The sequence below is a fragment of the Danio aesculapii genome, chromosome 7, assembly GCF_903798145.1.
Source record: "Danio aesculapii chromosome 7, fDanAes4.1, whole genome shotgun sequence".
NCBI lineage: Eukaryota > Metazoa > Chordata > Actinopteri > Cypriniformes > Danionidae > Danio > Danio aesculapii.
In genome coordinates, this window is record NC_079441.1 from 19,935,211 (window position 1) to 19,962,869 (window position 27,659).

Below are 27,659 nucleotides of genomic sequence, written 5' to 3' on the forward strand. Positions count from 1 at the left end.
GCTTTTAGTCTAAAAGGCTATATATGGTAAGCGTTCCTTAAATGAGTCGGGAGAGGGAGTCTTGGGTACAACATTTTTGTCGATTTTTTGTGTGTGTGAAGAGGCGTGATTATCATGTTCAGACTTATTAATAGTCAGGAGGCGGAACTGCTGTCCCGTGTGGCCGTGAGAGTAGGACAGTCACGAGTACGCCTTAAATAAGGCAGCAGGCGGAGAAACGCCAGTTTGCGCTGTCAGGGAATTCCGGTGCCACGCGTTTGACGTCACGAAGCAGAAGGCGGCGCGGAGAGAGCGGGAGCGCGCTTGAGGGAAGCGCGACTGCACAGTGTGTCCCTTTAAAAAACCCGGAGCCGCTCAGCGCAACTCGATCCCTGCCTTAACACACAGACACAGCTCTGTGCTCGCGGTAGAGGGAGAAGTCTGACCCAACAACAACAGTAAATATCACGGACAGACACAGCAGGCTTTAACAGTCAAACGGAAGGATTTAAGAAACGAAACGCTTGTGTGGAATACTGCTGTTGTTATTCAGCCGGGTCGGACTGGTCTGTTCATCAGCACGCCAAGGAGAAGTTACGGATAAACTACGCTCGAGACATTCACCGGTACTGACAGGAATTTTAGCCGCACATTAAGCGTTTAAGCCCTTGTTTTGTTCTCTGTCGACGCGACGCTTCTTCATTTCATTCCCGCAGCGTTTATGACAAAAGCGCCGCCTGTAATACAAGCTTCTTTATATGTGTGATGGCTCATGATTAAATCATTTCGGCCGCTGACACCTCTCTAATGTTCAACATTGGACTTCTCAGATGTACGGGAAACTAAACGGTGTCCTCGTTTGTTCTCCAACAGATCCCGTCTAACTTTTGGGAGCGCTAGTGGAGACGCAAGCTGAACGAGTTTTACTACTACTATCGGTAAGTCAGCTGTCTTCTTCTCTCAATTGTTTTATCATTGTTATTATCCCCGTGGAAAACTCGTGACTACTTCATGATCGTTAAGTGCTGGCCGTAACTGAAGGAAATTACACTCGTTTTACAGGGTAGCAACCGTGTGTGTGAATGAAAGCGTTGTAGTAACAGTGACCGGAAGATCAGCGCACATTAAGTTAACTCTTTACTAGCCGCAAACACACACACACGCACATATGCCTATGAAACAATGAATAGCCTTTTGTCTTTTTTATGAATATAATCTTTGTATAAATCAGGGCATGGTTTAATTCTTGGTGGTTTGAGAGATGTGTTGTGTGAGAGTGTTGAGGCAGAATTGTTTAGATGTAGTTTGCAAAGACTCTATCCCACGTGTGTCTGGTTGAAGGGGGTTGGGTTCACTGTGTAAACTGTTCCAGCCCATCCCCACACTCCAACCCAGCAAACTTGTCAAAAGACTTTTTTGTAACACCTTTAACATATATTTATTTAAGCATGTACATACAAATGTACTTAAAATGACCTAAAAAGCCATCACAAGTGTATAAAATAATTCCTGTTGTGTTTTTCATCATAAGAATCCACACTGTCTGACTTTTTTCAGAATTATTAAAAATAGAAAAATGATCTTATGACACTATATTTCTCTATCACAATATATAAAATTAGTTTTTTTCATTGAGATATGTACAGGAAAATACAGTACTTATTTTAGTTAAGTTTGGGTAAGTTAAATACGAACTAGAAAGAGCATCACAGCATTGACCCATTTATGCATGTGTTTGATCGCAATGTGATCCATTGCTCTTTGTTTGACGGGGGAGGGCAGGGCTTCACTGCAGGGATGTGCCAAGCTGGGCAGTTTCATAAAGTTGAATGGATTGCCTCAGCCTTCTCTTGCTAAACTGAATGCATCTGTCTGAAAGGAAATCATTTGCATCATTTTTTTTTCTACTACAACAAGCCTGCAGCCCTGCCTGGGGGTGGGGTGTTTTCACTCTGCCTTTGCATGTGCGTTTGAACATATTCCGGTGTCTGGGTTGAGGGAATGTGTAGGGGAAGTTTCTCTGAAATGCTATATTTGTGTTGACGTTGGAAATTAAATAGCATTTTAAAACTAAGCAGTCTGGTGTTTGTTGCGTAAGCGTGTCTGTGGGTAAGTTGGCTCACTCTGCATTTTACGGACGGTCATAAACACCAATGGAAGTAAATATGGGGGTATATAAGACACTGGAAGATCCCTTTGAAGATATACTTCCAATCAATTAGCACGACTGACATGAAAACAGAAAGGCTTCATTTGTTTGGCTTTGAAGTTTGGATCGTAAATGTGGAGAGCACAGCAGCTGCTGAAACTCAGACCAGCGGGTGTTTTGAATCAGCCGCCTGATGGTAACGTCACTGGCCCTTTATTGTGACGATGTAAGCCTGTATTAATGCTATAGGCAAGACTAAAATGAATAACACAAGATGCTGTAAGTTCTATGGCTAGGTTTTAAAAATGTGTGAATAAGAGAGTTCATATGAGCTGTCATTTTTAACACAATTACATAATTATCTGAAAGAATTGCTACGGTTAGTTTTGTTTTTGGTTTGTTTAAAACAGGGCTGCACAAACTATTTTTGTATTAAGGGCCAAAATACAAAATATTATGAGCGATGTTTCCATCCAAAAATGTGAACTAACTTTATGCTCAAAACAGGATTATCGTATAAAAGACGTGCAAATAAAGCAGCATTTCCATCCAACGGGTCAAAGAGAACAAAATCGTCACTTCCTGATTAACTGGCGCCAAATATCAACAGTAAAAATGGAATTTTCTTCAGTAGGAGAAGCTGCGTGAATCTTTTCTTCATTTAATAAATGACTTGCGCCTCAGAAGGCAATGCTGACACGCAGTAAATGCGCGGTGGCTTTTGAAGGTGTGAGACGCGGAGCACAGACACTCTTGACAGTTCTGGAGGTAATTTAATAATATATTAACACTAATACTGAAATAGTTAAGACGTTTTAAAATAACCCAAACAACATTTCAGATGTTTTACAATGTGCTTAGTCTGCTGGTTTGTCCATTCACACACATTTTTATCATCACATGATCTCTTATAACAAAATCACATGACTTTTTTTTTTTTTTATGCGCATACTGGAATTTCATCAGTAAAAGTGTTTCCATCACAGTTTATTTATGCACAGTTCATAAACGTTTTTTATGGGCATTTTCAGAATTGATGCACATCTTGGCGTTTCCATCAACCGTTTTTTATACGCATATCCAAAATGCGCATAAAAATAGGTGGATGGAAACGGAGCTAATGAGTGCCGTGGTACGAAAATAAATATATCAAACTATATTACATTAAAGTTGTCATGCGTACTTTTTAAATTAATTTCATAATATTTATAAATAAATAGAAAGCATTACTTTGAATCGTATTAACTAATGCAATAAAACTCAATGTATTGCAATAAAAATAATCACATTTATAACAGTGTAGTTCAGTACTGTATACACTAGTCAAGCTGAATCTGCCTTTGCCTTAATTCACCCAACAGTAGTGTCCTCTATCCATTGGGTGACAGTGCGTACATTTTAAACTAAATATGACTCAGTTTAAATTGAAACAATTTCAGATAGCCTTTTTGTAGCTTAACAATTAAACAAACCAACAAAAAGTTACATAAAATTTGAAATGACTCTAAACATCCCCATCATTCTCATTCTATTCTCACATGGAGCAAATCAAAGGTCACCATGGGCCAACTTTGGCCATCTCTGATTTAAATGAACCGTTCTAAAGAATATATTGCACCTTTTATGCAAAGTTGCTTACGTACATAACATGCATCTTTTGTTAGACTGCTTTAGAATAATAATTATTCTAATAAATAAACTGAATTGAATCAATTCATAGAAATAAGTCCATCTTCCATCACTAGATTTGAATGACGATAGAATTGTTGATGGGGTTGAATTTCATTGACTGTTAATTTGATCCTCATAGGTAGAGAGATGGGAGAAGAACTGTGTGAACAGGAAGTGATGATGAGGTATCATGTAGGTCAGTGGGCTTGTTGAGAGTGCTTAGTCAACATGCACTTATCACAGTAGCCCTTCCTCATTGATGATGGCAGTGAGCTGGGCTTGCACGTGTGGTTATACTGGTATTACAGGACTGGTCGTATGGAGAAAAAAAAAACATGTAGGCTGTAATATCCTCCTCGTTCTTTCCATTGTGCTCTAACTGTTGTGTGTGGGAGTTTTTCCCATGGATTGTACTTTTGTGGTCAAAGGAAGTGATGTCGGCAAGTCAGAGGAATTTCGCTAGAGAAAGTACGTGAGTGATTATCAATTTATTAGGAATCAACATTTATTAGGTGTAAATAAAGTCAGCAAGGATTGTCGCCTGACGTGATTGTTCCTTTCAGACATGCGTACTTTTTCCTTTGTCACTTTGTCGGTTTGTTATCTCACACTTTGGCAGAAAACCAGAGTGAGGGGAAAAGGGAAAGTGAGTAAAAGAAAGGGAGGGGTAGTGAAACTAGAGTGGGAGTGGTTGGGAGGAATGAGAAGGAGAGAGAGTGGTGGAAAACAAAAAAGATCAGTCATGTTTCTGTGACTCAGTCAGATGTTTTTTGGATAGAGTGAGCAGCCAGGATGCAACACGCAAATCGCTGACATGCGTCATTACATGGGGGAGACATGATTAAGGAGGGATTGCTTTCTGTATTACAAACATCTTGTTTTTTTTTCATTTGATATTAGTCAACATTTTCATCTCCTTATCTATTGTCAATAGCTTCTAACATCTGAATTAGAGTGGAATGTTTTAGATGCCAGATGCGACTCTATCTTCCTCGGCTGGATGTCTCTCCAACTTTGAGCATCAGACAGAGTGTTTCTGTATGCCGCCACAGCAAGCAGTTGCCATAGCAACCTGAAAGCCAGCTTGTTTGTGTTTTTTATTCCTTCTATTACTAATGACTTACAAGTGTGCTTGTTTTGTTTTGTGTCTAATGCACTTGCTTCTGGGAAGTGCGGAGTTGAATGTAGGAGGGGACTTTTGGGGGCTAATGAGACGCAACAAGAGAGAGAGATTGACTGTTCCAGTAATGAAAAGCTAAGATGTTTTGATGGCTACGGAGAAAGGTAGTTTCTGCTACTTTGTATTCATCATGTTAAAAGAAGATGAAAGAAAGAAAACTTGTGTTCGTTGAAGTGACATGGTGACACATTTGTACAGTCTGTGCGACTGAGCGCATTAAGAGTTCTCTTGCAGATGGCTGTGCAGACACACTCCAGACTTTCATGTCTAGCAGACATTCGCACACTGAGTCACTGGCATTCACGCACAGCAATCGTCTTTCAGCTTTTTGCCATTTGGGCTGCGTGTTGTGTAACGTGCCGACACATCAGTGCCTCTTTTTTTGTTTCTTAAAAGTTTTACTCTACTTCTCTGAAAAAGCAGTACACAGTCAACTGACAGGAATATGGAAAAAAGCCAGACATCTGATGGACTTGAACACTTGACCAACCCTGCCTTTCATTTGCTGGGCCATTCATAAATACACACAGAATATGTTCCACAGGATGTTACATCATTCCCCCGAGTCCCTTTTAAGACACCTTCTCCTCTTTTGAGAGGCCCACTTCCTGTTGCTCTGACGATAACTTCCTCATCATATCTGTTCTGCTTTTTCACTTCACGTGTTGGTTTACTCACATTCACACACAAAAACAGAAGTTTCCTTGACTGTCCAGATATCACACGTTTAGTACTTCTGTGAAATGGTTTAAAGTATAAATGTGTGCCAACACAAGTCTTAATGGGCCATGAAAATCAACACAAACACAGACGTAAGGGAGATAGTCTGTCGGAGAGCAGCATTTACAGCGGATCTGAGAGCTGTGTTGAAGTGGAAGATTTTTAGTCCATAATATTGTAGTGATATTACTGTAAACTTTTAGTAACTAAATCATTTTGACTAAGGGATGTCTTTAAAAACTGAAAGAGTACTGCTGACGATACTAACTTTGCCCTCAGAATAAACAAAGTAGACTGATCACACACTTACCAAATCTGTAGAGACAGGACAATCAACACCAACTGGAACCGTATCTTTTTTTTAAAAGAAGAAGACGAGCGGCAAATCCGGATTTCACCATTTCCAGATTCGAAAAAGCTCTCGAAGTACAAAATATTCCTTACAAATGTATTTTTGTTGCATGTTAGCAGACCACTGTAATCCACACATGTGGGTCCACCCGCGAGCTGTGCTCTCATCGCAGGGTGATGGAAACACAACCTTTGTTGCAGCACATTTATAAACGCAACACTGACGACCCATGTCTCCAAACAATTCTTCTACTTCCACTTGTTTGAATTACGGTTGGCAACACAACGTGGCATCTCTCTGAACAGTCTTTGAAGCTATCATGCATATTAATGAAGTTGCATCTCGTTCACAATAGAGCGTGCTGATTGGTTCGAAGCAAGTCTTTCTCATGAATAAATGAACCGATGACGTCGCTTTAAAAAATATGACTTAATAAAGTAACACTTTAAAGTTGGCATAGAAATGAAAGCTCATCCTTTCTTCATGTTACCGAGCTCATTGTCACTAATGAATGCATGCATGTTTTTATGTTTACTTTAAATACATTTTTAATTAACATAACTCTGGCCAGTTACATGACAAATTTTCTGTGTGAAATGGGAAACTTTTTATGCCTTTCCCTGAAACTTTCAAATGGGTTTCAGTGTGTTAGGTATGCAAACATGTCAGTTTTAAAGGTAAGAATAAACAAATTACAAAATGTAAACAAATATTGTTGCTGCTCAAGTGTTTAACTCTTCTTCAGAATAGTGTGGATTCACGTCAATATTATATCCAACAGTGTCATATAAACACTGCAGATTATAAGCACAGATAAAATGGTGTTTTGGGTTCAGATCTGGGAGAACAAGTCCATGAACTCCTGACAGCACCAACTACTGGCCTGGCATACGTAATACAGCATTTTTGGCAGTTTTGGCTAATGTGAAAACTAAAATAATGCATGAAACTTTATATTTTTTATAAATGTAATGGAAAATGTTTCCTCTATGACTTCACTGATGTGTAAACATAATCTTAATCTTTCAGTAAAACAGATAACTTCTCTGGTGATGTATGCTGGACTACTTATTTAGTTTTTCACTTTAACTTTGCCCCATTTATTAATAAAACATTTTTTTGCAAGTTGGTATTTAGATCTGTCCCAGACTATTAAACCAAGTTCACATCCAACCTCCCTTTTTTGTCATTTATAATGTATAGACCAATTCAATGTGATGTCATTGGCCCATGAACATTTTCTGTTCGTTGTCAAACTATGTCATAACTGTAACAAGAGGCGATTCAATCATAACTTGATGTTATAACAGATATCGTAACATTTATTGATCAATATGTGGGCGTTTTTGCACTCTCAGAAGCTATGGAAATTTAAAATGTAAAACAGGAAATGCGTCAGGACCGTTGTTATTGTTTACATCTCTCGAAATGGTCTACAGCCAAATGCAAAGGGTCACCAATTTAGTTTTATATTATTGACTGCCCTTTTTCATTCAGAAGTCACACAAGTAAATTGGTTTGTGGATGACATTTCATGTTAACTTCTCCTATTATGAGTAACAGTGTCAGTAATACCTGGTTTAAGGTAATGACTAATGGTGTTTTCTCAGCAGTGCTCACCACAGTGACAGCATGGTTGTTTACTCTCCTAACAGGACATGACCACTTCAGTTACTAAGAAAAGCTTCAGGTTTCTCTTTGAGCGTCTCGCACTCTGACTGAGACCAGGATTCAAGATTCACTCACTAAAACGGCTGACTTTAATGTCATGCCAGGAATGATAATGATGATAATTAGATTTGGTTCTTGTGTCTTTCACCGACTAATACGGTAAAATGCTTTATAGACATGCGATGAATGCAGACACGGACATTTTAATGTTTATTGAATGTCAATGTTATATTAATAAATGTGATGTCAGTATTTATCAAATGTCTGGCAACCACAACTCAGAAATGAACTAGGTTTGGGGCGATGACTTGAAAAAGAGAGCAGGGAAAACAAGTCTCTTCATAGAAGCAAGTTATGCATTTTTGAAAGCATAATGGGGCTAGTCATGAACGTTTTAATTATAGTGTTATTTCTGAAAGGGTGAAGTTTGAGAGAGAGTTTTTGTGAAGTTACGTGTTGGGAAGGACTGGGCCAGAGTGTCACAGAAGTGAGCACTGCTCGTGTCCTCAGCTGAACTCTCTCTTCTGATCAGAATGTACACTTGCTCGCTTGTGCGCATGTTTGTGTGGAGGCTACGAGTGTGGGCTTGGAAGGCAGCGACGCTGTCGTGACGACTCAGCCTTGCATCATTGGCAGAGGCACGCACACAGAGGGAAGGGAACAGACGCAAGCCTACTGTGACGTTGTGTTTCCTTGCGCCTCTGTGTGTGATTTCTATCTGAGGTGGATTATATAATAGCCGAATGCGAGCATTCTTCCAACAGCCCCCTTTGCGCACTGAGAAACATTCCAGATTTCCCATTTTCTTTGATCATCTCCTCTGCAGATCTTTTTCATCAATCCGGGTCCTTCAAGCGTACAACGTAACTCCTTGACTCTATTCCATGTTGTGCTCTTCCGCATACTCGCACATCCAGCTCTTTTGGCTCTAAAAGTAGCCTCGTGGTGGTTTTTGGCAGTAATGATGACTGTTTCGTCATGTTGGTGGATGACCTCATACACACCACCCCAACACTGTTTTAAAATAATATCCTCTATTTGGAATTGTTTTCAGTGGTACTGATGTCAGTCCTTGTATATTCAAATCAATACATTTTTTTAGGAGTACACATCATGTCAGTTGTCCAACTCTATGGTTTGTTAGTTGATTCCATGGAAGTTTTCAGTTGTTTGATTGGGCAGGGTTGGTTGGAGACGCCCACAGACGTGGCTATAATCTGGTTTGGTGTTTTTTTTGTTTTTTCTGGTGATCTAGTAAATGTGACGATCAAACCAGTGACTGGAATAGTTGTTTGATGTTACGGGGATTTTTTTTTTTTATCAAGCTGAGGGGCGATGCGAAGGCGAAAGGGGGGATTTTCTAATTATGATGTCATTGTTGTAACATGAATCATAAGGGATTGAAATTTTGAATGACTTTCAAAAATGGTTTGAACTATGAATAAACATCAATGGTATTTCTAGAAAACAGTGCGTGATAGCTGTGAAAGCGAGTGCAGATGTGATACCTTGCAGTAAACCATCAACCACCCAACCGCATTTACTCTCTTGTTTTCCCCTGGCTGAGAGTTTCGGAATCTCTGGTTTGGTAAAACGGGAGAAAAGCCCCACTGTAAATTTACAGTGCATGTGTTTGTGCAGTTGTATAAAGATGACCGCACACTTTCAGAAATTCCCAATGTTGTGATTGAAGTGGGCGTACCCTATCACCTGACCGTAAAGACTGTGAGAGAAGGGGGCAGTGTCTGAGTTGTGGGGTAAGCCCTTTCCATGTTTGAGTCACGGGAGTTCCCCAGTTAGACTGCAGCAGGCTAGCTTTTATCAGATCTAGTGTACTTATTGTAAGACAGATAAATCGAAACAAGTCTGATTAAGAATCTGTTTCGACTTTACTAGTCGACTTTACTAGAAATTTTGTAATGCAAAACATTACAATTCTCGTAAAAGCAAAACTGTAGCAGTTTGTTTTGTGTTTCTAGAAGAAATGTGGAACTGAAAGGAGAAGTCTCATTCAGTGTTTGTATGCGTGTTTTTAGCATGAGCACAATGAAAATATTCATTGTGAAAATAGTCATTCATTGTGAGTGTTACACCACTACTCACAACTGCCTTCATAGTCGTGAACATTTTTAGGCAAGGTTTGAGTCTAGCATACTGTACACCTGTATATTTGTTTAGCTCAGATTCTCATTGTTTCATGTAAACAGATCAATTCTCCACCATAATGGGTTGTATTCTGGAGCCAGATCCTGCTTTCAACCAGTTTACAGACAAACTGGAGCCTTATGCAGCCACATATTTCTACAGACTGGCAGAACAGATGATGACCTAACACTGTTAATTATTGCTTATCTGACCATAACCCATTTATAAACAAGCTTTGACCGTTTCTTTTCAGGTAGTTCATAGTTCATAGTACTGGGTGCTATTTTTAGTAGGGTTGTTGTGAAAAGTAGCAACTTTGGCACTAAAATGTAAAAAATGTGACAACCAGCATTTCACACTTGCATTTTGAGCTCTGTCAAGCAGATTCTTGAATACTGCTGATTGGCCATTGTGTTCACTCACTCATGAAACATGATTGTGATTGGCTCCAATGATCATCACTTCATTCTCTTCACCAAGCATCTGCACAGATAAACAGACACCACAATTGCAACTGATACAATGTGCTCTGTAGCGATGATGCTTTGTTTCTTCAAAAACACATTGTGGAGATATTTGAATTTATCAGAAATCGCCAAATTGCACGACCCTAGTACAGACAAAGGCAAGAACCAAAGCCAGAGCAGTATTATTGGAAAATGGTTGGCAGGTCCTACATGTCTCTTTAATGCAAATGTAATCATTTATCTTATGCTAAACTCACATATTTCAAGTCTTGAGTACATTTTTGATGAACCCATCCATCCACTCTCGATTTCTCATGAAATGTTCATCATGAACTACAGTTTTCACACGTGATAGTTGGCTTTCCGCATCGATACGCCTACAAGAGCCTTGCCTGTGTTTATTCAGACACCTCCCCACAATAACTCTCACCATTGTGTGTGAAAGACACTATCATGGATTTCCTGCTCACAGCCCATGAGTTCCCAATGCTTTAGACAGATTTCCATTAGTGTTTTTATTGCTCACAATACCAAAAATATGCCCATGTTTTTTTGGGTTCTAATAAAAGGCTGAATAATATGGAGATTATTGTATGATAAACGTGGGGTAAAACGCTAATATTAAAGAACAAGTTGGTTTGTTACAAATATTGACAGGTATTATCTGTCAGTATGTAAGTGCCCTTTCCCAAATTACACTTTGTCCTATAAAATGCAGTGTTTTTCCCCCCTTCTCTCTGGAGTCATATTTGACACCCGGTTAGTGATAGAATATTGATGGCACAGCTGCAAGGTCTGGCTGTTTTTACAGCACTTCTTCTGATTGGATGGAATTATGCCAATGTAAAATATCAGGAAACAAATGAGGTTGAGAGTAGAGCTCTATGCGCTGATGATTGCCTCTTTGTCCCCCTACAGTGTTCCACAGCCACAGAGATGATCAACTGTTGGTGCTAAACTCTAACTCTTCAGACGTGTGAGAAGTGGTGCTAGATGCTTATTTAACAGGTAATCTACATGTTTGTTTGTGTGTGTGAGAGAGAAAAAATGCAGAGCTCAGTCTAAGAATACTGCAGGGTCGTGATTATTTCAGTCCTCACTAGAAGCTAAATCCAGAGTTCCCGAAATATCACATAAGGCTTTTAATAGTGCGACACCATGAGCCAGAGAGGAGTGGGTGGGATCCTGTGCACTGTAGGCTCAAAATACACACACATGCACAGTCTGACTAAACCTGCTGAGCAATGAATAGCTCTCACACACTTACTGTATCCAAATCTCAGAATACTGCTACATATTTATATTTGGACTTGGTATTCCTGAGCATCAGAATTACAGCATTCAGACGGCTTTTGAATTTCACCAGAAAGTGTTTTTAGGCAAGGACTAAACCATCAGGCTCTTCAGCATTTTATGGATGGCAAGTTTTGCATATGCAGCCTGTTTTATTGTATAAGTGTGTTTATTTGTGCTATAGAAAGAGAATAGGCCTGTGCGTGTTACACTTGAAATGTATTTGCCAAGTCCATAATTAGGCGTCTTTTTCTGTATGGGTATATACGTGCGTGTGCCAAGCAATTTCAATCGAGAGTGTGCAGGCGCTTGCCAATATTTGTGCATCCAGCTTGTGCTCGATGTGCCATGTGTGTTCTGGATGCGTGGGAAGCTCAGTGTGTTTGCATGTGTGGGTGTTTCATGGGAGCACAGCCGGTCTTCTCACTTTGGAGTCTCCCTAAAGAACACTTTAATTTTAGACCCAGTCTTTTTTCCCTAATCTGTCCATCCATCCTGTCCTTCTGCTGTTCCTTTCCTCCCTCCACCCCTTGCTCTCCATCTTTCCTCTCTCCATCACGCCTGGCCTAATGAGATTAACCTCAGTGTCTCCCTTGTCATAGACGCACACTCATACACATGCAAATAATCAGACTAGAGCCACACAACACAAGTACACACACTCCTTTATGCACACATGCACACAGACATCACTGGCTTGACTCCAGGGCTTTGCTCTGCTCGTCCCCTCCCTCCCATCACTCTCACCCTCTGCCAAGAGGCCCCAGGAAGGGTTATAATGACCTCAGTGTACTCACCCTATAGGTGAACTCCCACAAGCCCATCTGTGCACCCTTTGCTGCCATTAGAATACAGAAGAGCACTGCCCCATTGAGGCAGCGAGTGGTACTGACGTTCTGGAGGCTTTCTTTGTTAATAGCTGCCTGCAGGCCAAACACTCGTACAGACTACAAAGGATGTGTTTTCCCTCTGTGTTTAATGGATTTGGCTGTGGTTTTGCCTCACCGCTTATGTCCCTTCTCCTTTCTCTCTCCAGTTGGCAGGAGTAGCAGTAAACAGCTTCTCCTTCATTTTGGTGAGTGGCCTTCTCCGTTTTGCAGTGGAGGGCTTCACACTCATAGCTAGTGTGGTGAGTTAACATGTATAATGCTCTCTCTTTATTATTTAATTATTTATTAGAGTCTAGCAAGGAACAGTAATTCACTGCATAGTAGTTATAGGTTTTTCATTTTTGATGTTTGCACATTTTTGTGTTAAAAAATGTTTGGCTAATTGAAACAAAGCTGAAATCCAATAATAAATATTCCAGATGTGAAACTGAAAAAGATTTGGCTTGACAACTAACTGAAACCTGACTAAAATGTTTTTATTAAATAGTGTCACAACAGTTTAAATGTTTTCGTTCGTTTTAGCATGTAGTGAGTCGTTTTCCTTGCATTTAAGATGTGTGGTAAGATTATTAAAACAAAATATTTTTTGTTTATTGTCTAGGCTGGATGCATCACACAGCAGAGCAGTTCACCGGGTGCAGCACACGGGACCCTTTTCCTCTGGACGGACTCAACCGGGGACCATGGGCTCCCGTGGGCAGCCGTGCCTGGCAACCTCCCACCAGGTAATTTACCTCATCATCGGGGCTTATTATGCTTTTAGCGACGTTGTTGATAAATTTAAGACTTATTGAAACATGTTAACTGAGATAACAACTGAGTTGATTCCTCTTTTATTGATAGGTGCTTAACTGGTGTCAGTCAGCACCAGCTTCTCCCCCATATGCCCAGTCACATGACTGGGCTAAATCATCCAAGTAAATTCTTAAACAATGGGTGAGTTTCTGTTAAGCTTTGCTAACACTTCTGCTAAAATGCACATTTTGGATTGTTTTCTGATTTATCTTTGTGTGTTTCCAGACCCATACATCGAGGAGATAAGCAAGACCTGTCACAGGCTTTAATGCCGGCATTGCAAAGAATGCCCGCTGCTCCTCCCAGGCCTTGGGATACAACCAGAGCTGGCCAGGGGTATGAGCCATTGCCTGGTGATAACCACAACAGATTGCGCAATGGCTACAATGCAGGGCCTCCTGCACACCTCACAGCTCGAGCTAATCAGCTACTGAAGGTAAAAATTAGACTCTTGTTGTGTAAATAGAAGTTGTTCATGCAGTAATAATCAGTATTTTTAAATGTTTATGGATTTCTAGAATTGTATTACAGTGACATTGTGCTCTTGTGCACTCATTTGCATTCACACATTGCATTTCTTTTGCCAACCTCTCTTTCTTTCTCCAAAAGTTTGGTGCACCTCATCCTCAATTGTCAACCCATGGATCACGGCCCATTCATCCATTACCTGATTTATGGACTCAACCTGAAAATCAGCAGCAACCCAGGGGACCTCACTCTAATTCTGGACAGTTAAAACGTCCTGGTCCCCCTCTCGGAGAGCATTCTGTAATTCAGCATACACCTGCTCCCTCTCTACACCGACACATAGAAGACCTCCCCAGTCCGAGCAAGAGGAAAAAGAGCTCTGGGTCTGAACAGGTTGGTCAAGAATATATCATACATTTATGGGCGAGACACTCCAAGCCGAAGCTTGGCCGTTGGGCTTTCAGTCAGCATCAGTCTGGCTAGTTGGTTTGGTGTGTTGAATCAGTCTGCTGCCATCCGATTGGTGTGTTCACTCAGCTTTTTAGTCCAGACTGGACCAGAAGCAAGCCAATGTGATTCAACAACACAGTTGGTTTTCATTTATGTTAGTTGTTTGATGTAGGTTTGGTGTGTCCCGGCCCTAAGACCTCAGCTCTGAATTTTCCCTCCAAAACCTTTTCTACAGCAAAAGTTGTAAAAAGCTGTCTTTTTATTTCCTGTTATAGATTGCTCATTCAGCCATGCAGCGTTTATCTGGGCCAACTGTACTTTTGAATCAACAGCCATCCTCCCACTATCCCCCACCTAAACCTGGCTTTTGGAACCCTTTGCACAAAGGAGGAGCACCCTGGAACCCAAATGAACACAAAAGCGGACCCATTAATTTCCAGGTCTGCTGTCACTCATCAGAATTTAAATTGAATTTTATTTTCTTCTATTCTCTCTGAAAGTTGAATACACATCACCTGTCACTGTTGCACTTGCAAATTACTTTTTTCCTCAGATTTTTCTTTTAACCTAAAGTTAATAGTGATCACAGACTATTTGTCATTGTCATTTATGACATCAAGCAGTTCAATGTGTATTATGTTTACTGCATTTAGATATTTACTCTTCTCTTTCACAGGATTCAGCGAAGTCAGAAGTTGAAAGTATCCCCTATAAAGCACCTCCTATAAGTCTATCAACCTTATCCTCTCCCACCATATCCCCCACAAGTGGCTATGGACAAAGCAGGGCCTCTTCATCACAGTCACAAAAGGCCACTCAATCACCACAATCTCTGGGACCACCTTTACAGAGCCCTCACATCCACCATTCAACATACCCTTATTCCAAAAACAGACCTTCAGACCAGTCCCAAGGAGAACTCCATGGTACTACTCCACAAAGAGGACATCATTTGGATAGCCCACCTCCGCTAATTCCTAAATTCTCCTCATCGCTGCGGGCAGATAGGGAGCGTCCTGCACCCTCACCAGCAAGCCACACCACTGTGCCTTACAGTCACCCCCCAGTTCCAGCCTCACCCAGGGTTGGTCCATTCTACCAGCCCACCAGCCAGCAATCAGGCCCAGGCCACAGTACCTCAGCACAACCTCCACAAACCCTGGAGGAACCAGGTAACACAGACATAGAACATGAAATCACAACAATTTGAATTACATTGACCAAAAGATGTCTTTAATGCACAGAAATAAGACTTCCTGCTTGACACAATTATTGTATTGTTTGTAAATCGCATGCTATGCAATGTTTTTTTTTAATTATGTATCTGTTTTGTTGACTTAATTGCTTTTTAGGAGTCACATGAATTTGCAGGAACAGGAGTTTCTCAGATTGCGGCACGCCACTCTCAGGCACAGAATAGTGTTGTGGGTAACCAGGGTCCAAGGACCCCCCAACATGTGAGCCCACCTCAGGCCCCTGCTCGAAAACCTGTAATTACTCCAAACCTAGAAACGGCTCATCCACCTTGCTCCCTGGAACCATACACCAGTGTTGGAAGCATCCCTACAATGAGCTCAGCACCCCTTACAACCTCCTCAATCCACAGCACTCTAAGCATCGGGAGACCAATGGATTCTTCAGTGCTGATGTCAAACCCAAACCATGTTTCCATGATTGGTCAAAATCCACCACATCCTGGTTATCATGGTGTTCACACTGGTGTTGGAACCCTTCAACATCTACATAGAGTGCAATCTCAAATTCAGCAGTCCACTCCTCCCCACACAGGACAAAGTAGACCTAACTACACCCCAGTGTCCTCTACTCCTTCCACCCTAAACTCAGGGCTTCAGCGATCAGGGGACAGCGTCATCACCAGCAAAACCTCTAACACTCTCCCACAACCGGTCAGTTCACCTCTAAGTTGCCCTCACCCTCCAGCACAAATAAAGGCCAACTCGATACTGCAGACAATGTCCAGCAGGTCATACAACTCTGTAACCACCCAATCTTCCTCAATTTCTCAGGCAACTACTACTGTTCCAACTCCAGTTTACCCAGTATCCAGTTTGCAGCCTACTGCCCCATGCTCAATAGCTGATGCTTTAAATAAACTGATGCAGAGTTGCAGGGCCACATGCAAGCAGAAGAGAGAAAGAGACAACAGGAAGAAAAGAGAAAACAGATTGTAGAGCAACATGAAGTAAACACAAAACCACATTGTGAGTCTGCCATTAGAAGTCTGGAACGTTTGTTGTCAGGTAGTACAACTGAGCCTCCCCCTCCTCGTTTGTCTCTAGCCAATGCACCCTCTTCCATCTCACCCTCTAGCCAGAATTCACCACCTATCCCTGGTTGAGTAGAGGAGGAGTGCCCCCACGTCCTTCTGGAACTTCAGCAACTATTATAGAACAATCACAACCACCTCCTCTTACTCCCCAGACAGAATATGCCCGTGAGAAGCAAAGGCAGAGAGAGAAATTGAAGAGTGGGGCACCACCTCAAAATTCTACTGGGATTCCCACATACCACTCAGAATCTGCTCTCATCAGCACCACCAACCACAGCATGCAACTGAAACCTGGCCCGTCCAAAGACTTCACATTGAAAACCGCTGAAAACGTTGGGATAATTGGTGCTATTCCTAACCCTCCACCCCTGCGAGAGCAACCCAAACTTTATCAAGCTTTTCACAAGGATGCTCACTCTTCATGCACATTAATTAGCCTGCCGGAAAACAACCTTCAAAAACAAATGCCCAGTGCAGGACTTCAAAGTCTGGGTAGCAATCCTAGTAGCTGCAGTGGTGATTCAGATGGTGCCCAATTTGAGGAAGAAACTTCTGAGCTTTTGCCTGATGGATTAGCTAACATCATGAAGATGCTGGATGAGTCAATTAAGAAAGAGGAGGAGTTGTATTCTGGTCAAAAGGGAGAACAAGCAGTGTCTGAACTTCCATTTTCTACAAATGTGGCTCCTGTGAAGAGTTATTTGTGCGCACCAGACCTTGTGCCTGCCCTAAAGCAATCACCAGCTGAGGATTATCAGCCAGATGGCCATGCAAGCCCCCCTGTGTTAAGTCGACAAGGTTCACTGGCATCTCCTTGCAGCCGCACATCCTCACTTGAGGAAGAAGAAGAGGTTCTTACCTCTTCACTCAAGGTCATTCCCAAGTCTGCAAATTCCAATAGTGTTCTGTCCCAGGATGGCAGTCTTGCCACAACAGGAACCAGTTATCGCCATAGTGACCTGGCCAAGCTTTATGGCATTTCAGAGGTAGAGAAAAGTGAGTGTGAGGATGATGAAGATGAAGTGGATCGAGAAGATGAAACTCCATCCTGTTCACCACCTCAGCGCCCACACCTTCATCAGACAGGTGTGAACAGCATGTTTAAAAACCTTGCATCTGTACTTGAGAGTCAGAAGTACACATACCGGGGTGGTCCCTTTGGACGTCCCCCTCGTTCCGCTTTTGTGGGAGTGAAGTACTCCTCATCTCTTTCTTTGGGGCCTGACATTTGCAGGCAGCAACAAAGCACTTCTCCCACATCAGGTTCAGCCAGTCATCCAGGCTTTAGCAGTCCAACACAAACCCCTGCCATTAGTAACTCTGGTCAGAATTGTCCCCTCTCACCTACCAGTTGTGAATCAGAGAGGAAAAGAGGGGATAAAATAAGCCCGTCAGATCTTCTGGGCAACGATGATGAGAAAGAGATTTCAGAAGAACCCAAAGTTGAGGTGGATTCTGGAAACATGAAAGACTTGTTGGAAAGACGACCAAAGCTGACCACCATCTCAGAGTCTTCACTAGCAGAGCTTGGTCAAGCTTGGAAGTTAATAAACACATAATCCCTTTTAAAAATCATTCAAATGCAGAGGCTCATGAGATATACAAACCCGATGAAGAAAAGGAACGACACCGAGAACGAGAGAGGAAACACAAACACAGCAGCAGTAGCAAAAAACATGAGGACAAGAAGGAGAGAAGAAAAAGCACCGAGAAAGACATGACGATGCATCCCTTTCCTCCTCCTCTTCTTCCAGCTCCAGTCGAAGACACAGGGATGGAAAGTCACACAAGGAAAAGAAGAGCAGGCAAGTGCTGGGTAATCTGGACCTTCAGAGTAAGGAGCTTAGGGAGAAGGAACAAGAGCGAAATGGAGACAAGAAGAGAAGGAAAGAAGAAAGTAGTCGACCCCAGAGTGAAGGGGAAGCATGGACTCAGATTAGAGAGAAGGGCAGCAGCTCTGGACATTCTTCCGATCTCCCATCAGGTTCATCTGCATTATGTTCTGATGACTTTCAGAAACTGAAAGCACTAACAGATGGGCCGCCTAAAGAACTGAAGATTCGTCTCATAAAGGTGGAGAGTGGCGACAGGGAGACATTTATTGCTTCAGAAGTAGAAGAGAAGAGGATTCCTCTGAAAGATATAACTATAAAGAACTCTGCTAGTGAAATTGTCAGAGCCTGCAAGTAAGCAATATTTGCGTACAGGACATCTCTGAAACAATATATTTTGGCTATAGTTGCAATTTAATGTATTTTGCACAATGAAAAAAAATGTCTAATGTTTTATTTCAGGGCAGCCCGCATGAAGGGGAAATTCAAGGAATCTTATCTCCTGGATGCCTTCTCTGTGAAACCTGTTTTGAGCTCAGAGCTGCCCATTCCTCGTGAGAAACTCAACCCCCCTACCCCAAGCATCTATGTAAGCAAAAGAGTAATCATTTTTCCAAAGCCCCCTTGTGGTCAATTTTTATACCGCATACATAACCCAGAGTTCCTATGGTTTGTAGAATTTCAGGAATATCACATTTTCTCAAAGGTCAGGTAGATTTATTTATATACCAGTTCACCACCAAAGTTAAGAGTGCTGTGATTTAAAAAAAAATTATTTTTTTAAAGAAAATCATCCATAGTTGCGCTCATAATTAAATTGAATTAATATTCAAGCTTAACACAATGTAATATTATGCAAAGCAAGTTTTTCTGTTCATTTTAGGCAAAGGAAATTGAGATTTTTCAGTGATAGCCAGGGAAAGGTCTGTGAATTTGGTCTGTATATCTTTATAATTTCATGTCTGTTTTCCTTGCAGTTGGAAAGTAAAGAGACGCATTCTCTCCGGTCCTGCTGCAGTTTTGTACAGATCCTAAAACCCCATTACTGTTATCCGGGGACTAGCTGGCTCTCTAAGATTAAGTAAGTTTTCTCCATGATTAATGGACAGATACATAGACTGATACACATTTTCTTTATGAACTTAGTGGTATCCTTTCTCTTTGTAGATCTTGGTTTGTTTTCCACAAAGTCTTTGGTGGAGGCAAATTCAGAGCATGCAGTTGAGGTCCGAACCCAGGTCCAGCAGCCAGCAGATGAGAACTGGGATGCCAGCGGCACTGGCCAGACCTGGCCCTGTGAAAGCAGCAGGTCACATACAACAATTGCCAAGTATGCCCAGTACCAGGCATCTAGCTTCCAAGAGAGCTTACAGGTGTGATCATAAACTTCTTCAAGTACTTCAGAATTCATGTTTGTAAAGCCCTGTCTGATATAAATGATTAAACAAATTGCCATTAGAATCATATACAGCATACACTCAAGGCTGATTTATACTTCTGCGTCAAGCACACGCGTATGGTCTGGCGCAGCCTTCGTGCAGTCACATAGCCCTTGCTGTGGCCAACGCTGATGCACACCTCTCAAAAAATGTAACCATACAATGCGTAGCGCAAGCTTTGTGATTGGTCAGTTTGGTAACTGTGCTGAGTATAGGAGATTATGAGAGCCGCAAGCCTGATGGAGCTAGTGTTTACTAGTGTCGTCTTGTGAAGTAGCTTTAGATGTTTTGTGTTTACCTTATGATTAAAGTTGTTGCACGTCCGCCGGTTCCCGCCTCTGAATAAGCGAGTTTTAGCTACTTTTACATTTAAGGTAGCGTTCAGAAAAAACAAAACGCCTATGAGGAAACTCAATACCAGGAAACATAAAAAAAAAAAAAACACTGCCAGCTAGCGTTTCTGAAGTGTTATTGCAGAGCAACACGAACAACACGCAGAAGTGTAAATGCACAACTGAACACTTTCTGAATTTGCAGGAAGAGAAAGGCAGTGATGCTGAGGAGGATGATGATGAAGATGAAAAGCCAGCCACTAAAGCTGAGAGTACAATCAGTAACTCCTCAGCACCCAACTCCAGGTAATTTGTTTCAAAAATGAACATGGCCATTTATATCTGAATTAGTCCAAAAATTTAAATTTTATTATTTATTTTATAATATAAAGTGATTTGAATGATGAAATCTGTAATAACACCCTTCTTAAACACATATGTGTATGAATTTATATTCATTGAATGCTTTTCCCTAAAACTGTTCCATTATATTTACAGTTCAGAGCAGAAAACTGTGGGGAAAATAATTAAATTTGGCACAAACATTGACCTGTCTGATCCCAAAAGGTAAGACCATTGTGCATTATTGCATAAACCTGTAAATATGGTAAACTCTAGAGCACTATATATTAACTACATTGTATTGCATCTCATGGTTCAGATGGAAGCCTCAGCTGCAGGAACTGCAGAAGTTGCCAGCATTTATGCGTGTATCCTCTGGTGGGAATATGCTAAGTCATGTTGGCCACACCATTTTGGGAATGAATACAGTACAACTATACATGAAGATCCCGGGATGCCGCACACCAGGTTTGAGACCATCAGAGTTGTAGTAAAGCAATGATAGATTTTATTAAATTCCTGTTAAATTTCACATTTCTTGCTTATGTCATCAGGACACCAGGAGAACAACAACTTCTGTTCTGTTAACATCAACATTGGACCTGGAGACTGTGAGTGGTTTGCTGTCCATGATGACTACTGGGAGGCCATCAGTGATTTTTGTGAGAAGTGAGTAACCGTACCATTCAAAATGGCTTTGCTTTGCAAACTACAGGAGAGGTTTTGTGTACGAAATCTGTCAAAAAAAAACATAAATGGCAAACAATGTCCAATTGATTAAGTATTTTAAGTTTGTGAATGATTTTCTCTCTTTCAGACATGGAGTGGACTATTTGACGGGATCATGGTGGCCAGTTCTGGATGATTTGTACCGAGCTAACATACCTGTGTACCGGTTCATCCAAAGGCCAGGAGATCTGGTGTGGATCAACGCAGGCACTGTACACTGGGTTCAAGCTGTAGGCTGGTGCAACAACATTGCTTGGAATGTGGGACCCGTCACTGGTAACTAACCTCTAAAAAAGGAACAGTTGTTTTGATTGAACTGTTGTTTCCTGCTGTGAATCACACTTTGCTGTCTGATACAATGTAGCTGAAAATCCTGTTTTTGCACAATCATTCCAGTCACATAATATATGTGTGTGTCGGGGAGCTTATTTCTTGAAAGGGAAAATTAAATCAGTAAAATCAAACTTTTGATCATTCATGTTTGTTAAATAAACAGTTGTAAGACTTAAAGTGACCTTGCCAACTGTAAAATGCTGTTTGCTAGCCCTTAGCTCACTGTTGTTTATCTGTTCATTTGTAGCTTATCAGTACCAGGTGGCTTTAGAGAGATTTGAGTGGAACGAAGTGAAGAAAGTGAAATCCATCGTTCCCATGATTCATGTGTCCTGGAACGTGGCCCGCACTGTTAAAGTCACCGACCCAGACGCTTACAACATGATCAAGTATGTATGCAGCCTCCTCCTTACTCAATTACATCACAGTTAGTGTAAAGGTTTCATCTATTTTCCTTTCCTCCTTTTCAGACACTGTCTCCTCCAGTCTATTAAGCACATTCAGATCCTAAGGGACCAGCTGGTGGCAGCAGGAAAGAAGATTTCCTACCAGAGCAGAATGAAGGATGAGCCGGCCTACTACTGTAACGAGTGTGATGTGAGTGCAGTTTTGTCATGCAAGGCCATTTTAGTTGGCAGGACAATTATGCATTTACATTTGGTGACACTAGAGGCCCAGGAACAAAATACTGCAGACCTGAGAAATGCTACGAAGGTGGACGTGGTCAGCTGTGGAGTGTAGAAGGGTTACAGATAACAGCGTCTTTATATTCAGACAGTTTAATTTGACTCCCACTGATTTAAAAGGATCAGAACTTACCATGACATGGAGCAAGATGAACATCTATTACACACTATTTTATTGGCTCATATTACACATGACATTGCTCTCCATTCCATGAGATGTCACCTTAAGAAAATATTTCTTGCAACATTGAATTTAAATCTGTAAGATAAAAATAGCCCCCAAAATAAGGTTGGAATGCTTATGTTGTCTACTTTAATGTGCAACGCTCTTTGGTCATTTGGTTTATTGTTTGATGAGCCTTTGTTTTCTTTCTGTGCAGGTGGAGGTGTTCAACCTGCTGTTTGTGACCAGCGAGAACGGCAGTCGGAAGATGTACGTGGTGCACTGTGAGGACTGTGCACGTCAACGCAGCCCAAATCTCTCCAATGTAGTAGTGCTGGAGCAGTACCGCATGGAGGAGCTCATGAACATGTACGACTCCTTCAGCCTGGTGAGTGCAGAAACACACACAAACACACACCAGTTTTACAACTGCGGCAAAAGTAAACACATTCCTATTTGTGTAGCAGTTTTATTGTCCACTTTGGCCACTTGTCTGCTAAGGCTGCACAATTCTGGCTAAAATAAGAATCACAATTTTATATTTTGGCTTAAAATGAAGATCAAGATTTTCCTACGATTCTGTAGAAGTAAAATAAAGGTTAATGAGTAGGCTATTATTGCTGTTTTTCTTAAACGTATGGTAAAACAACAATAATATTAGGCCTACATGAAAGTCTACTGTTGGGAAATGCAAAATTTTGTACAGACTCTAAACGAGTGGACTTGAATAGACTTTAAATTTGTCCTGGTCGTTAATGCACAGTAAAGTGATGACATCAGAATAAAACCATTCATAATTCTAAAGTTGATTAATTATGTTTGAGACAGATGCTAGCAATCTGTCATAGACAACATTATCATGTCCTTATCAGATTCCCTCCTGCATTATATTCAACATTATATAGGCTAGAGTAGTTATACTGACACTGTTACACGTTTCTCATGCTCAACACTGTGCAGAAATGAAATTTTTGGCTGAATTATACCTTATACAGTTATACAAGTCAGAATTATTAGGCCCCCTGAATTAGTAGCCCCCTTGTTTATTTTTTCCTAAAATTTTTGTTTAATGGAGGGCACACACACTCTAATATACAGTTAAAGTCAGAATTATTAGCCCCCTTGCATGTTTTCCCCAATTTCTGTTTAACGGAGAGATTTTTTTCAACACATTTCTAAACATAATAGTTTTGATAACTCATCTCTAATAACTGATTTATTTTATCTTTGTCATGATGACAGTACATAATATTTGACTAGATATGTTTTACGACACTTCTGTAGACTATCGAAAAAATATATAGCTTAAAGAGGCTAATAATTTTGACCTTTATGTTATGAGACATACTGTGAACATTTCCTTGCTCTGTTAAACATCATTTGGGAAATAATTAAAAAAGAAAAAAAATTCTAAGTGCGGCTAATAACTCTGACTTCAACTGTAAATACAGCATGTGACTTTTTCAACACCATTTAAAGGTGTACATATTGCTGAACAACATATATAAAACAATGAGAAGACTTCTGCATCTTTATGCTTCTCTCCTGACCTTGAAAATATAATTGACTGAATTATAGAAATGCTGGATAAAGATCATGTAGGGTCGAATCGAGATCATGATTTTTTTTTTTTTGATTAATCGTGCAGCCCTAACTCTTTCCAGATCTTTCAATGCAACATTTTGAAATAAGCTCATGCAAGTCATGTATAAATGAGAAAGAGAAAACAACAAAATAAGGTGGAGCAGCTTTCATATGCTCTGTTTGCAGCTAAACTACACAGAACACAGTCAGTTTGTGTCAGAATCAGGACTGATAGTAGTTAAATAGTTTTTTTTTTCAGCTTCAGACTAGACTTCTAATTTCAGATGGCAACGTTTTAAACCCTGTCTAGCTTATACAATTTAAAAACATCCTATTGTGTGTAAGAAAATGGGTCATTTGGTTTTTTTTTTGTGGGTTTTTCAGCACTTTCCACCACATAAGCAAAGAAATTTGATCAAACAGGATTTCCACTACCTATGAAAGTGATTAGTAAGTGGAAAAGGTCAAAACTTCAGAGACTGTTTTATAAATGTTAAAATTGCCATAAATGTAAGCATGTACACTTTCAGTAAAATCTGTGTGAATGCACATTTTATAAATGACACCACTTATTTTCCCTTCCTCTGTCAGTTTAAATTAAAATGATTTAAGTAATCCACTTCTGATCAGACTGACAAAATCATTTCTTAATACCAGGTGTTAAATAAACACTTAACATCTTTGGAAAATAGGCTCCTCTAAAGTTTTACATTTTTATTTTTTTAATCCATTTATAGTTATCATTATATTTATATTAGCATATTTATCTTAGTTTAGCATAGATCATTTAATCAGATTCGATCAGAGCTGCTGAACCCTGATCCCGGAGATCTACCTTTCTGAAGGGTTCAGTTCCAACCCTGATCAAACACACCTGAACCGATTAAACAGGACCTGAAAAGCACTGATAATTACACACAGGTGTGTTTGGTTTGGGTTGCAACTCTTTGATCTGCAGGTTGATAGATCTTCAAGAACAGGGATGAGAACATTAGCATCTCACTCCAAAATGACCAGATTGTCTGTGGTTGCATAGTGTACCAAGTCTGACAGAAAATGAAAAATTATCTCTGATTTGATAATTTTTGACCGAGATGATAATGATGGTCTAATCCAGGGGTGTCCAAACTTGGTCCTGGAGGGCCGGTGTCCTGCAGATTTTAGCTCCAACTTGCCTCAACACACCTGCAAGGATGTTTCTGTAAAGTCTAGTTAGTCACACTGCACTTTTCTCCCCCTAGACCTCCATTCATACGCACGCAAATGCATCAAACTGAAACGCAAGGTCTTGCGCAGGTTTCGCAGTTCGCTGCGTTGGAAAGTCCAAGCTTGTTGAACTCTGACCTGTGAAATCGCATCACTTGACTGCGTGAGACCAATCGAAGATCAAAACATGACCTCTCTGTACAGGAATTTAGAATATGGCGCAAGCACTTGCTTTTTAAAATGTTTAATCCCGCCCCTTTTCGCAGCATCGTACAACAGAATTTCGCAAGCTCGAACTCTAGTGTGACAGCAGCTTAAGAGCTTGATTAGCTAGCCCAGGTGTGTCTGATGGGGGCTGGAGTTAAACTTTGCAGGACACCGGCCCTCTAGGACTGAGTTTGGACAACCCTGGTCTAATTCGATTCTGTGATCTGTGCTAAGATGAGCTAAAAGTGCTCCCACCAGATGATCAGAGATCAGCTGAATGGATTCAAAAGAAATCATCTCTTTAGGGGACTTTGTTTAGGAGCTGTTGTGAATGTGAACAAACATGAAGAAAGCTTCAGAGATCTAACATCTGTCTTTTTTTTGTGTTTTTTTTTTCTCAGGCCGTCAGTCCCAGCTCTCGATGAGGACGTCTCATCCCTTTTCCTCACACAGCCATAACCAAAACTCCTGCTCGCAGGACAAGATCTTTTATTTTAGTCCAATTAAGACCCAAAACATTTAGTGTTGAGAAATTACCTACTACTGTTAATATTTGTTAAACAAGAACCAATCGAGAAGCAGTTTACTCAGCATTGTTTACAGAACCAATCAGCCAATAAGACTCCAGTTTACTTCTGTCGGTCTTGTGTACCAACCTCTGAATGGCTCTGCGGGACTTGAGGTGGAACGCAGTTTGGTGCTGTCGCAGCCGAGTGGAGGAGATCCTGTTCCTTTGGCTTTTCTTTCATGATGCTCTTTTTCTTGAGGGTTTTGTCTTGAATACTGAATTATGTAAATGCTCTTTGTACTTTTCGTGGGTGCTTATTTTTCTTCAATAATTTATTATTTTTCAACCTAGAACAGCCTAGATATATACCACATTGGCCTTGTGACTTGTATTTAGTGAAGAGATAAGAAAAACAAATTAATAATACTAATAATAGAGCTATGGACTTTTTTCTAAGGCATTAAGAATTAAAAGAAATACAGTTGTTCAGAATGCTTCAAAACATACGGGTTTTATAAGACTTTTTTCAGTTTTAGTGTGGATTGTTTCGTTTATATCATCAGGAAAAGCATTTTTAGGGTTCTAATCAGGCGTTTTGTGAGTAGAATCGTCCGCTTTCATTTGTTTTGTTCAGTGAATTGTCTCGCATCTTTACAGATCTATTCTCTGAAAGGTTTTTATAATTTAAAATGTTTTTCTATTTATTGGATATAAAATGTTCTCCCCTGCCTCAACATGCTTATCAGAGATGTATTAATGGTTTCTCTTCTTATTCTAAACCATCTGTAATATTTTAAAGGGTGCTGATTTTTATTTTTTGATTCGTGGTGCTTGCCCCCCTTTAAATATTGTTCCTATATATACATATATAAGTCTCCTGACTAACCCCTTGTCCATATAGAATGAAGAGCACAGAGGATTTGACTAATCAGATGTCTGTTATACACCAATGTTTTAAAAAGGCATTTTTCCCACTTTCAATGACATCAATGTGATCACTGTTATATATTTGAACACTCGCTCACCAGTTGAAATGTTTCTTTTGAAAATGTTTTAATTCAGGAGTCGTGTTTCTAAGTTGTCAGACTAGCACTCTTTGAATATTATGTTGTTTCTTTACAATGGTGACTTGGACTGATGTCAGTAATCATGAGCCTTGATTAGCAGCTACTGGTCAATTCAGGTGATTGATGGATTGGGTCTAAGAACAGTTTTTGATACTTATCTTAACCATTTCGTGGTGCTTTTGTCCTATTGTAAATGCTGTTCATTTGAGGACACATTTGTCATGCTGACTACAGCTTTTAATACATAGTGATTTTGCCACGGTGGGTTTCATACGCCTAAACTGAGGCATATATATGGTGAAACAACACCACACTGACCTGTAAATTGTGGCGTTTTACTGGAACAAGTAACAGTGTGAAAGGGGATTTAACGCATTATTGTTTTGATTTCTATACTGTAATTTTTTTACAGCTTTAGAGGCGTTAGCTTGAAATAATTCATGTATTATCAGGAAATTGATTATAATAGATGGTGCTGAGTTTGTCTTGAGTTACTCAATTTTTTTTAAAGAATTTTTTCCTGTTGCAATATAAACACACTTTCTTTTCTCATTTTTATTTGATCTTTTTTTGTGGTTATTTAAAATCTGCACTGTTTTGGAATTCACACATGAAGCAAACTGAGCCAGACACGTCTTAAACACTTTGTGAATTCGTGTGACATTGATATGATTACTCTGAATAATATTAAATGCTTTTGATAAACTTTGA

At 40.3% G+C, this 27,659-nt stretch overlaps 1 protein-coding gene across 1 annotated transcript; it reads left to right on the forward strand.

Annotated features, from left to right (window-relative positions):
* Positions 1-320: 320 nt before the first annotated feature.
* kdm6ba (lysine (K)-specific demethylase 6B, a) lies at positions 321-27,659 on the forward strand. The gene is given in 29 exon segments (XM_056461236.1): positions 321-605; positions 853-917; positions 11,253-11,342; positions 12,664-12,756; positions 13,119-13,242; positions 13,361-13,453; positions 13,538-13,748; positions 13,922-14,173; positions 14,506-14,670; positions 14,907-15,290; positions 15,292-15,402; positions 15,583-16,342; positions 16,345-16,572; positions 16,575-18,053; positions 18,056-18,211; positions 18,214-18,706; positions 18,815-18,953; positions 19,338-19,383; positions 19,386-19,433; positions 19,520-19,725; positions 20,329-20,429; positions 20,622-20,690; positions 20,785-20,933; positions 21,020-21,134; positions 21,283-21,470; positions 21,775-21,916; positions 21,998-22,124; positions 22,594-22,764; positions 25,775-27,659. Coding segments are annotated over 25 exon segments (5,976 nt in total). The 5' UTR covers positions 321-605; positions 853-917; positions 11,253-11,342; positions 12,664-12,756; positions 13,119-13,123; the 3' UTR covers positions 25,799-27,659.